This window comes from Delphinapterus leucas, chromosome 2 (assembly GCF_059928025.1).
Source record: "Delphinapterus leucas isolate spDelLeu-1000000601 "Yukka" chromosome 2, BTC_Dleu_Yukka2, whole genome shotgun sequence".
NCBI classification, from domain to species: Eukaryota; Metazoa; Chordata; class Mammalia; order Artiodactyla; family Monodontidae; genus Delphinapterus; species Delphinapterus leucas.
This window is the reverse complement of record NC_143130.1, coordinates 89,299,434-89,313,039: the sequence shown is the minus strand read 5'-3', so window position 1 is coordinate 89,313,039 and position 13,606 is coordinate 89,299,434. Positions and strand designations below refer to the sequence as shown.

Sequence of the window (13,606 nt, the reverse complement as noted above, 5' to 3'; positions counted from 1 at the left end):
TAATCTTAGGCCACGAAAATTCTAAAATTAGAAAGCTGTTAAGTGGCAAGGTAAAATAAAGTTCTATATGTGCTGGCTGTCTGATATCCAAAGATGATATCTCAAGTTCTGTGAATGGATTAAACTTTTCCTCTTATTCAAGAGAGTGCTGTCCATAGAACTTTTTTTTGTGATGATGGACATGTTTGATATCTGTACTGGACAACACTCACACACGGCTAGTGAGCACTTAAAATGTGACTAGTGTAAGTGATGAACCGAATTTTTACTTATCTTTGATTTTATTAATTTAAGTATAAGTTTAAATAGTCACACATGGCTATTTAATATACACAAAATTCCAAAAAATTGCAGAGGAAGGAACACTTCTGAACTCATTCTATGAGGCCAGAATCACCCTTATATGAAAATCAGACAAAAATACCACAAAAAAAAGAATATTATAGGCCAATACAATGAACATAGACCCAAAAATCCTCAACAAAATATTAGCAAACTGAATCCAACAATACACTAAAAGGATCATACACCATAATCAAGTGGGATTTATCCCAGGGATGCAAGGATTTTTCAATATCCACAAATCAATCAGTGTGATACACCAAATTAACAAATTGAAGGATAAAAACCATATGATCATCTCAATAGATGCAGAAAAAGCTTTTGACAAAATCCAACATCCATTCATGATAAAAACTCTCCAGAAAGTGGGCACAGAGGGAGCCTATCACAACATAATAAAGGCCATATATGACAAACCCACAGGTAACATCATACTCAATGGTGAAAAACTGAAAGCATTTCCTCTAAGAGCAGGAAAAAGACAAGGATGCCCAATCTCACCACTTTTATTCAACATAGCATAAGTATTGGATAGCCACAGCAATCAGACAAAAAATAGAAATAAAAGGAATCCAAACTGGCAAGGAAGAAGTAAAGCTGTCACTGTTTGCAGATGACATGATACTATAGAGAATATCCTAACAAAGCCACCAGAAAACTACTATAGCTCATCAATTAATTCAGTAAAGTTGCAGGATACAAAATTAACATACAGAAACCTGCTGCATTTGTATATACTAACAACAACTATAAGAAAGAGAAATTAAGGAAATAATTCCATTTACCAGTGCATCAAAAAGAATAAAATACCTAGGAATAAACCTACCTAAGGAAGTAAAAGACCTGTATTAAGAAAACCATAGACACTGATGAAAAAAACTGAAGATGAATAAAACAGATGGAAAGATATACTGTGTTCTTGGATTGGAAGAATTAATATCATTAAAATGACCATACTACCCAATGCAATCTACAGATTCAAAGCAATCCTTACAAAAATCCTGAGAGGATACTTCACAGAACATGAACAAATAATTTTAAAATTTTTATGGAAACACAAAGACCCCGAATAGCCAAAACAACCTTGAGAATCATGCTCCCTGACTTCAGACAATACTACAAAGCTACAGTAATCAAAACAGCATGGTACTGGCACAGAAACAGACACATAGACCAATGGCACAGAATAGAGAGCCCAGAAATCCACACACCTACAGTCACTTAATCTATGATAAAGGAGGCAAGAATATACAATGGAGAAAAGACAGTCTCTTCAATAAGTGGTGCTGGGAAAACTGAACAGCTACAAGTAAAAGAATAAAATTAGAACATTTTCTAACACCATATACAAAAATAAACTTGAAATGGATTAAAGACCTAAATGTAAGACCAGAAACCATAAAATTTCTAGAGGAAAACAGGAAGAACACCCTTTGACATAAATTGTAGCAATATTTTTTTTGGATCTGTCTCCAAAAGCAAAGGAAATAAAAGCAAAAATTTAAAAATGGGACCTAATTCAACTTAAAAGCTTTTGTACAGAAAAGGAAACTATTGACAAAACAAAAAGACAACCTACTGAATGGTTGAAAATATTTTCAAATGACTGATAAGGGGTTAATATCCAACATATATGAACAGCTCATAAAACTCAACATCGAAAAAACAAACAAACTAATTAAAAAATGGGCAGAAGAACTGAATAGACATTTTTCCCAAAAGGAAATACAGATGGCCAAAAGGCACATGAAAAGATGCTCAACATCACTAATCAGCAGGAAAATGCAAACCAAAACCACAATGAGATATCCTGACACCTGTCAGATTGGCTATCATCAAAACGAGCAGAAATAACAAATGTTGGTGAGGATGTGGAGAAAAGGGAACCCTCGCACACAGTTGGTGGGAATGTAAATTGGTGCAGCCACTGTGGAAAATAGTATGGAGTTTTCTGAAAAAAAAACTAAACATACAGCTACCATATGACCCAGCAATTCCACTCTTGGGTATATGTCCTAAATAAACAAACACCCTAATTCAAAAAGATACAAGCACCCCAATGTTCATAGCATTATTTACAATGGCCAAGATATGGAAGCAACCTAAGTGTCCATCAACAGATGAATGGGTAAAGGAGATGTGGCATGCATGCACGTACACACACACACACACACACACACACACACACACAATGGAATACTACTCAGCCATAAAAAAGAATGGCTCTTTTTTATAGGCTCTCCTGCCTCTTACTTAGAAACTATCCATTGTGTAGATCATTTTTTGTTAGCCTTCTTTGCATCTGTTTGAACTCACAGAGTGGAGAAACAAGAACTACATAGGCACAGTGTATTTACTTAGAGCCACAATGAGTCGTTCTAAGTGAATACAAAATTTAGAGTTTTAAATGTCTCCTAAACACAAAAATGACTACTAGATATGGGATTGTTAGTCTAATTCAGTACTTAGCCCTCCTGCTTCTAGATCATGAACTCTAAAAGATGTGGGAAGCCATCTGGCCAATTCTGCCCAAACTCTTGGAGCAGGTAGCCCCATTTCATGGTGGCAAGTGAGATCCACAGTACAATGTTGAATTTTTAAAAAATGTAATTCCCATACATTTTCTTCTCTGCTTCCATTTAGTTGACTATCAGGGATCCACAAAAAAAGTAGTGAGAAATCAGTGGATTGTTTTCTCTATAATGGTGAGAAATGACACCAACATTGTTGTCCCTTTGTTAAATAATACTCATAACAAATATACTACCTTGGGTTGGGTTTTTGGGGAAGCAGACTAAAAATGGAGATTCTCCCTTTGTTTTTGATTTTTGACAGTTTTATTATGATGTGCTTTGGCAAAGATTTCTTTAAGTTGAATTTGTTTGGTGACCTATGTGCTTCATGAACTTGGATATCTAAACATGTCCCCAGATTTGAGAAGTTCTCAGCCATTATTAATTAAGATCTGTGCTGCATTCTCCCTCTCTTCTTTTGGAACTCGAATAATTTGTAGATTATTTCTTTTGATGGGATCCCACAGATCAAGTAAGGTTTCTTCACTCTTTTCAATTTCTTCTTCTTTGTTCTCCTCTGACTGGGTAATTTTAAAGTTCCTGTCTTCTAACTCACAGATTCTTTCTTTGCTTGACCCATTCTGCTATTGATGCTCTCCATCACATTTTTTTTTTTTCATCTCATTCACTGTATTCTTCAGCTCCAGAATTTCTGTTTGGTTCTTTTTTATAATTTTTATATCTTTGTTAAACTTCTCATTTTGTTCATGATTTTCACTGTTTCCTGATTCCATTGAATTATCTTTCTGTGCTTTTTTGTAGTTCACTGAGTTTCATTAAAACAGTTCTTTTGAATTCTTTATCAGGTAAATTGAGATCTCCATATCTTTGGGATCAATTACTGGAGAATCATTGTGATCTATTGGTGGTGTCATGTTTCCTTAAATTTTTTATGTTCTTTGAAGTTTTACGTTGCTGTCTTCACATTTGAAATAGCAGTCACCTCCTCTAGTTTTTGCTAACTTCCTTTGGGAGATAAATACCTTCTGCTAGAGATTCTGAGGCTTTTCAGACCTTCTATGGATACATCTGTTTTACACTTCTTGCTCCCTTTAGTGGCAGAATTTTAAAGCTTTTATGTCATCTCTCTACCCTGTTAACACACCAGGCCAAGTGCTGACAGCCTTCCTTTTGCTTTCCCAAAGGTGGCATATAAGTTCAAGTTTGTGGTCTCTCTCTGGCCCACAGATTTGGGCTGGCACAGACTTTCTGTGTATACTCACTAGCTGTCTGCCAAAGCTCGCTTTTGCTGTTGCTATTGGGAGTGTGCACAGGGAGCTGATGACAGGGTGAGAATGTATGTGGGTGGGGTTCATGGAGCACTGGGGGTGTCTATGGGCTAGCTGGGGATATCTATGGGTGACGTGTCCTCAGGGGCTCATGGGCAGGCTTCTTGGTAGAGTCTATGACATGGTTAGTAGAATCTGCATCCCTTTAATGCCCTCTGAGAGTTCTATCTACAATTCTCCCAGCCTCTTTCCAACCCCTAAGTCATGAAGCTCATCATTCAGTACTCTGAATGGGGAAGAGAGAAACAAGCCTCTTTGGCAGCAACCACACTGCTTGGGAAGCCAGGTGGTCCCTAATTCGCTCTCACTTTCCCCCACACAAAAAATCACGGGCTGAGAAGATCTCTCTTGGACCTAAGCTGTGCTGCCTTGGGCGAGAGGTGAAGTTAAACTGTTCCTGTTATCCTTTCCTATGCATCTACACTTGTATTTTTTTGTTTCAGTGGTGTGCTGAAATTTCTCTTCTGGAAGCCTGGACTTCCACAAGGCCTCTCTCATCTATAGGTGACTGCCTATGACAGTGTTTTCCAGGGGTTCTTGGACTGTGGTTGAGAGGCGCTAGAGTTGGTTCATAGGCCACTACAAGTTCCACAGCTAGGAAAGAAATCTGCATGCCTATTACACGATGCACACGTGGGTGACCCTCCTCTCAGATCCCTTGGCAAATGGTACTGGATCCCACAACTCCTACAAGGGAATTTTTGTCCATGGATGTATGCCAAATTGTTGTCATTGAGGGGCGACATGATGTCTTATTCAGCCATGATGCTGATGTCACTCCTGTCCCTGTGTTAAAAAATGAGGGGCCATGCATACTTTTTTCTGTCCCTGTGTTTAACAACACTGAGAATAAGCAAAAATAACCTACAACTTGCTCCAGAAAATGCTTTTTCCTGAAAGATAAGACTTTGAACCAGCTAAAATAGCTTGCACATCAAAGCTTACTTCAAGACCCTTGCTTCACTGGGCCCAGTAGTCCAAAATTATATTAAACTCTGCCCAATCCCAAGCAGTTTCTCACCTTGTACAACCTGCCTCAAAATCATCCAACTTAGGTCCTAAAACCCAACAAATGTCATTCCTGAATTTATCCATTTTGAGACACTACTAAAGCTCTGTTAAATTGTTGTTCTCTTTTACTACAATAAGTCTATTAAACTTAGCTTTTCTTGGTCAACAGGTTATTCTGGTGGTCCTTTAGGGGAACTGACAGTTGTGAATGGGAAAAATGGTGCCTATGCATTCTTTTTCTTACTGTAGCCTCAGAAGAACATGGTTCTACAGTGACCTGACAAAATGAGAAGCCTGTCATTTCAGTGAAAATTTGAGCTATTTACCAATTCAACCACCAATGGTGTGGAAAGTCAAATTCCTCCAACAGAATCACAAATCTCAGGATTCAAAAAGACTTAAAACTTATATAGCCCAATCCATCTGCTTGATACACATGGAGAATATAGGCTCAAATCTGGGCTCAAATTAAATTTTTTCCCTATACTGCTGAAGGGGCCTCTTCCATGCAACTAAGGTTTTTAGGTTTCCTCTCTACTTCCTCATCTCCCCTCTTCATTCTCCTCTGCTCCCCAGCCTGTTTTACCTCTTTGCAGACAACTAGAGGAAATATCAGTCCTCCCTCGTGTTTTGGTAGAGGGAGTCTGTGTTGCCACAGGGTTTTTAGGGCTGGGTGTTTTCAACAAAAAGTATTTTAAAAAAGACCTCCCACTCCAGGAAGCTAACATCTGGTTTCTATTATCTGAAAGGTCTCATTAACAGATGATATTATAATGTCCATATCCCTATTTTTGAAGCTGAGGAAAGTGAGGGTTAGATTTTGGGGGTACAATCTCATAAATAATGGAACAAACTTTCTGGCAGTGTAGGCTTTCCTATTCATTTCATCCTGAGAGTTTTAGGATTGAGGGAAAAAAGTGTTTTATCCTGTCTTTACCGGAAAAAACACTAGATAAAATGGTTCTGGATTAGAAGTTTTTTTCAGACATTTGTCTTTAAGCTAATGTATCCTTTTAAAAATCTGATTACCAAATCCTTAGTATATGTTAACTAACTTGAAATGTAACTGACTTGAAATGAAAAATACCATTCATAGTAACTTTTAGTAACAACTCACAAGTTGTTATTCACATATTAGTGAGAAAAAATCTATATATGCATGTGTGACAAAGATTATTGGAAATCTTTTTATAAATAAAAGTGAAAGGAAGTTGCACATGGCTCTAAAGAGTTTCCCACTAGATTCTGTGTGAAGACGGAGTGTTATACAGAGCTGGTGACCTTATATGAGTCTCAGGGTTTCTTTCTTTTCCGTTTTTCCTCGTTGACTATTTGCTTCCCCCACATCACACATAATTCACAACAGATGGTTTCTTCATATAGCTTTTATTTTTATGCTGGGATAAATGTTGATATATCCCATATTATTTTTAATTGTAGAGTTGAATTATCTGACTCTGGACAGTTTTTACATGTTAAAAAGTCTGTATATATGTGTGATGGTGGAAGCATGTGTTTACAGTAACACAATAGCCTCATTGTGACACAGCCTTAAGTTCAGATTTTTCCCAAACTGCAAAAAAAAAAAAAAATGTGAACGAACATTCTAAACTCAAGTTAGAAATACAGATACAGCCTATAAACTTTACTTTTTAATGAGACCAAACATTTTGTTCCTGAGTCTTCCTTTTTTTCTTTTTTTTAAATAAATAATTTCTGAAACATGTAAAATAATTATTAGACTTTTGGTTATTTGGTAGTTTACTCTCAATACATAAAGGAGTTGAGGTAGTTTACAAAAATGCAGGCAATGTAAGATGGGAAAATTAGGAGCTCCAAATATATTTTGCACAAGATTCTTCCCAGTTTAAAAACATACTACACATTCAGCTCTGGGTCCTAGAAGTCAGTTTTTCTTTTTAGTTTTACTTATAACTCTAGTACTAAGTAATCAAGTTTTTAAAAAAGAAATTCAAAGACTATTCATTAAAAAATTCAAATTTTCTACTAATAATGATTTAATGTACATTATCTAGTAAAAAAAAAGTTCATTATTTTCCTTACAAGTGTACGTTAAAAGTCCTGTCAGGGCTTCCCTGGTGGCTCAGTGGTTGAGAGTCTGCCTGCCGATACGGGGGACGCGGGTTCGTGCCTGGGTCCTGAACAATCCCACATGCCGCACAGCGGCTGGGCCCGTGAGCCACAGCTGCTGAGCCTGCGCGTCCGGAGCCTGTGCTCCACAACAGGAGAGAAAGTCGAGCAGGACTGATGTCAGTCTTTTTGTAGCTGAATCTCAGAAGTGACATTCCATTATGTTTGCCATATCCTATTTGTTAGAAGCAAGTTATAGGTTCAGCCCATACCCAATGGGAGGGAATTACACAAGGGCATGAACCAGAAGGTGGGGATCATTGGGGACCATTTTAGAGTTTGCCAAGCCCAAATATGATGAATTATATTTGTCTTTTTTGTTATTTAACTCCTCCACTTTCTCCTACTCCTTCACTCTGCATAGATGCATTAGCTAAAAAGTGTTATTTTTCCACTTCAGGAAAGCCAGAGGACTCCAGTAAGCCCTGAGAAAAACTAATAAAAATGTTCTATATTCTGAATAGCTTCAATGTAAAATTTCAGTGAGAAAGAGATAAATTCAGTGATCATACAGTCATCATAGATAATTATGGGAACACTGGACACAAATTTCATTAGCAGCTATCAAGTTCTTGGAATTAACACAACATTGTAAATCAACTATACTTCAATAAAAAATAAATTAAAAAAAAGAAAAAATATTTTAGAAAAAAGGTCTTGGAGAAAACATTACCAGGCTCTGCCACCAACCACTAGTATCACCCTCAAGGAGAATTCTAGCCTGGATCGTCATGTCAGAAAAGTATGCATGGCTCAGGGAATGGTAGACTCTGTTGCCAGCTCTGCTGCATGAATCACCTGGGTAAGCTACTTACCCTCTTTGAGCTTTGGTTCCCTCATCTGTAAAGTGGCTGTGATGGGTGCCTGCTCTGTCCACTGTCCCAGGAGTCTTGTCATTTCTTGCAGTGATACATAGGAAGATTCAATAAATGTTTTGAAAAACTGTAAAGTGCTGATGAATGTGAGGCATCATTATCACTTTGTTCATCATTAGATCTAGGAATATTTTTTCTTATCAGTGGGCATTACATTTTACAAGCTCAGAAAGCATCATGGAAAGCCCCATTACTTTCTTTCTTTCATTTTTTAAATTTATTTTATTGAAGTGTAGTTGATGTACAATGTTGTGTTAATTTGTGCTGCACAGCAAAGTGATTCAGTTATACATATATACACATTATTCTTCATATTCTTTTCCATTATGGTTTAATCACAGCATATTGAATATAGTTCCCTGTGCTATACAGCAGCACGTTGTTGTTTATCCATACTATATATAATATATAGTTTACATCTGCGAATCCCAAACTCCCAATCCATCCCTCCCTCCAGCACCACCACCTCCCCACCCCCAGCAACCACAAGTCTGTTCTCTATGTCTGTGAGTCTGTTCCTGTTTCATAGATAAGTTCACTTGTGTTCTATTTTAGATTCCACATATAAGTGATATCATATGGTATTTGCCTTTCTCTTTCTGCTTACTTCACTTAGTATGATAATCTCTAGGTCCATCTAACTTGCTGCAAATGGCATTATTTCATTCTTTTTATGGCTGAGTAGCATTCCATTGTATATATGTGCCACATCTTCTTTATCTATTCATCTGTCGATGGACACCTAGGTTGTTTCCACGTCTTGGCTATTGTGAATACTGTTGCTATGAACATAATAGTGCATTTACCTTTTTGAATTATAGTTTTGTCCAGACCCATTACTTTCTAAGTGGTGATTTCTTTCTGATCTTTATGGAATGAAACACTCTCCTAAAAGATTTCATGCTCTAGATATCCATTTCCTCCTTTCCCCACCCCCACATATACTCATACTCTTCCCACATTCTCAGTGAACTGGTGTTATGAATCCTTGTATTGTTGTTGGACAAATCCATGCCCATCAGAAATATAAACACAAAGACTGATATTTTTATAATCACAATAAAAATTAGTTAAAAATAAAAGTAATCTATTATGAATGGTTTTCATAGCTTTCAAATTTCACTTCTAGACATCTAAAATTTTTGTATTTAACCATTTGTTTGAATAATCCAAGGTTGATGAAAATCCTTAAGTTACAAGTCTCAAAACAGACTGATTTAGCTCTGTAGTTTGCTTTCTCCTTGTGTTCCAGAGCCATCCAAGTTAATTCCATGTGCCTGTGGTCAGTGAGACTCTGGAGGTTGTCTTGACTGAAATATGAGAGAAGTGCCCTGGGAAGAATTTTGAGAATCTGCTAGGGCAGTGTTCTCCACACTTCCTGGATCATGTATCCCATGAGTAAAAGCTATGTGAGCACACTCCCTCATAGATATAATTTTAAATTTATAAATTATATACATATCAATATGTATTTATATATTATGCATATTATAAAAGATATGCAGTCTATGGATAGAAAACAGTGAGATGAAATAAAATATTAAAAAAATAAAATTTAACACTACATTTATTTTTGGTACACCAAACCTTTTATCCTCAAATTATAGAGATTTATATTGATGTCTAGACAGTTGGTTTACAAATGCCTTGCAAATTAAACTGGCATCATACTATCATTTGCTAATATTGAAAAGTATAACATACACTTAGGGCTAGGTTCACTGTTTATAATAATGATGTATGTCCATATTTCCATTGATATTTTTGAAAATTTTAATTTTTTTTGGCCTACATCTTGGCAGAACTGATTGGATCACCACTAATTTTGTCTCTTAGTGTAGCTGAAAAAGAGCTCCTTCAAGGAATAGAGGAGATATCATTCTGTGTTTTTTTAAAAAAATTATTCTTGCATTATAAATATTATCATCAATCCAAAGTTTCTTTTCAGGAGACTATTTCTTTTTTCCTTTTTAAAAAAATTTTTATTGAAATATAGTTGATTTACAATATTGTGTTAGTTTTAGGTGTACAGCAAAGTGATTCAGATACAAACACACACACATACACACACGCACACAAGCACACACATATGTATTCTTTTTTAGATTCTTTTCCATTATAGGTTATTACAAAATATTGAGTATAGTTCCCTGTGCTATACAGTATGTCCTTGTTGTTTACTATTTTATATATAGAAGTGTGTATATGTTAATCCCAAACTCCTAGTTCATGACCCCCAACTTTTCCCCTTTGGTAACCATAAGTTTGTTTTCTATGTCTGTGAGTCTATTTCTGCTGTGTAAATAAGTTCATTTGTATCATTTTTCAGATTCCACAGGTAAGTGATATCATATGATATTTGTCTTTCTCTGTCTGGCTTACTACACTTAGTATGATAATCTCTAGGTTCATCCATGTTGTTGCAGATGGCATTATTTCATTCTTTGTTATGGCTGAGTAGTATTCCATTGTGTATATATAACACATCATTCTTTTTTTTGAACAAATGCTTTTTATTTTTTAAATTAATTTTTATTGGAGTATAGTTGATTTACAATGTTGTGTTAGTTTCTGCTCCACAGCAAAGTGGAATCAGTTATACATATACAGATACCCACTCTCTTTTAGATTCTTTTCCCATATAGGTCATTACAAAGTATAGAGTAGAGTTCCCTGTGCTATACAGTAGGTTCTTATCAGTTATCTATTTTATATATAGTAGTGTGTATATGTCAATCCCAATCTCCCAATTTATCCTACCTGCCTTTTCCCCTTGGTAACTATAAGTTTCTTTTCTACATCTGTGACTCTATTTTGTAAAAAAGTTCATTTGTACCATTTTTTTAGATTCCACATATAAGCAATATCATATGATATTTGTCTTTCTCTGTCTGGCATACTTCACTCAATACGACAATCTCTAGATCCATCCATGTGGCTGCAAATGGCATTATTTTGTTCTTTTTTATGGCTGAGTAATATTTCTTTTCAGAAAACTTTTAAAGCATTGGTCCACTAGTAAGTGTCAATTTAGTTAAACCAAATGATATAATCTATAAATCCTCTTAACCACCCAAAGAAAACAGCAATATGTTGTGAAACTCAGACAACACAAGAGCAAACATGCTATTACTATCCCTCAACAGAGTGCAGACTGAAATATCAACTGAGTGAGGGCACCTGTCTACTAAATATTAGTAAAGTGCAATTTCTTTTTTATTTTTAAAGATAGAAATATATATATATATATATATATATATTTATTTATTTATTTATTTATTTATTTTCCACCCAGAGCTGTGTATACCCCAGTTTGGAGACCACTGTACTGGATCTCTTGGGGTTCATCCAAGTCCCTAGTGAGACCTGGGCCAGGATGGGTTATGCAGAGGGGGCACAAGAATGTAAACAGATACCCCTGCTACAACCAAAGAGCTCCAATTTCATTTATATTATATTTTATACATTAAGCTTTCTAATAAATTTTCCTTAGAATAAATGATTACATAGCTAAGGCACATTTGAAACTTTCTTCTGGAGAAACCTAGAAGTCCATGACCCATAGTTCTGACAAATGTTTGAAACTGAACACTGAACAGTAAAGTTGTAAAAATAGTCTTTTACTAAAGAGCTAAATATACTGGTTTTTTAAGTTCCTGGGTTTTATGTTTGTTTTATTTTTCTTACATGTAAAATCACAGCCTTAGAACTAAAAGAGAAAATACTTTTAGCCAAACATGCTATGAAAAGTTTTGAATGTAATTAAATGCTAAGTAAAGCATTAGTTACAAAATGCATTAAAATTTTTTTCTTAACTGAGACATTAAAAAAAGTTAAAAGTTTTGAATATTTTGGAAACATCATATTAAAGCAAAGCTTAAAAAAGGATATGGTTCTTTCAATATTTCAGTGAGTTTAATCTTGACTTGTCCAGGGGCTTTGGAAATACCAGCTAGTTCATGCATCTTAAGATAATATAAAATCAGTGGACTCTGACCTCCAAAATTGAAGAGAACACGCTTAAACTCTGGGCCACTACTGCTATAATGGGACTGTAAGGGGTAGGAAAAAAATGAATCAATTATTACTTTTGTGTATTTTTAAAGAACTGTAAATAAAATATAACTGCATTATAACCATAAATACAATTATTATCTGGTATATTAAAACAAATAAAGGGAAATTCTGCAAGGCATCTTAATTAATTTACTAAAGTATGAGACTATGAGTATGTGCCGTACAGCTCTGCTAGTCTTTTAGCATGAAGACAGGCCAATAGAGATCATTCTATCTGAAGAACAGAAAGAGAAAAGAATGAGCAGAGCCCCAGAAAAAGGGGCAGGAAAAAATATGAAGAAATAATGACTGAAACTTTGCAAGTTTTATGAAAAACACATCCAAGAAGCTTACCTCCAAGTAGGATAAATTCACATCTAGATGCGTCATAGTCAAAGTGTTGAAAGACGAAGACAAAAAGAAAAATCTCAAAAGCGGCAAGAGAAAAACAACATATAAGAGAACCCCAATAAGGTTAACAAGGTGACTTCTCATCAGAACAAAGAGGCTAGAAGCCCATCACAGTGCTGATGAAAGAAACTTTGACCACGAATTCTGTGTCAAGGAAACCATCACCATAATTATAATTGCTCCAATATTCTACTATTGACTTCTTGTGGGATGCAAGTATAGCAACTACTCATATGTTAACTCTTTCCTCAATTTTTATAACACCTAGATGAGAGATTTATTGTTGATTCCACTTCTTGTGGGGAAGTAAGATTTTATTCTCATTTGTTTTTACTGATATGTAAAATTCTCTTGTGTTTTGTTTGCTTATGGTCAATTTTTCATTGTATTCATTCATAGCTGCTCCAAAATTATTTCAAATAGTGGTAATATTGTAATCAAAAGCAGTTCTTTGATGGTGAAAACGATGTCAATATCAGCTGTTTTTTCTGTGATGTAAATCATTTACTTCACCATAGTCTCCCATGACAATTCACATCAGGTTATACCTAGCCTGATCTTAAAACTTGCATGCAAAACCACACCGAGCATTTTCCTGGCTTTTGCCTGGTGTATTATAAGATAGAAACTCTATCTTACTGAAGTTTTAGAAACAGACATTCCTGTTCTTTTTCTGCAGTTACCAGTTTTTAAACTAAGAAAACCACAGTACACAGATCCTTCTTCCTCTATGAGAAACTATGATTTTTTTTAAGCGTAGTTCAATCAGGCGAGAGCAGATTGAAAGCAAGGCTCCAGAATGAATGTAATACACAATTATTGTCTAATCAGCACAGAGTAGATTCCACATGTTTAAACAGCCCATGAATACAGTAGATTTTGGGGTCAACAACGTTCT

The 13,606-nt window shown here is 35.5% G+C and overlaps 1 protein-coding gene across 1 annotated transcript in view; it reads right to left on the bottom strand.

Moving 5' to 3' along the window:
• FAM227B (family with sequence similarity 227 member B) overlaps positions 1-13,606 on the bottom strand; it is a 276,474-nt gene that overhangs the window by 29,690 nt on the left and 233,178 nt on the right. Inside the window, exon 12 of the mRNA XM_089907263.1 lies at positions 12,133-12,293. Coding sequence (XP_089763389.1) covers positions 12,133-12,293 — 161 coding nt within the window. The remainder of the gene's footprint in view (positions 1-12,132; positions 12,294-13,606) is intronic.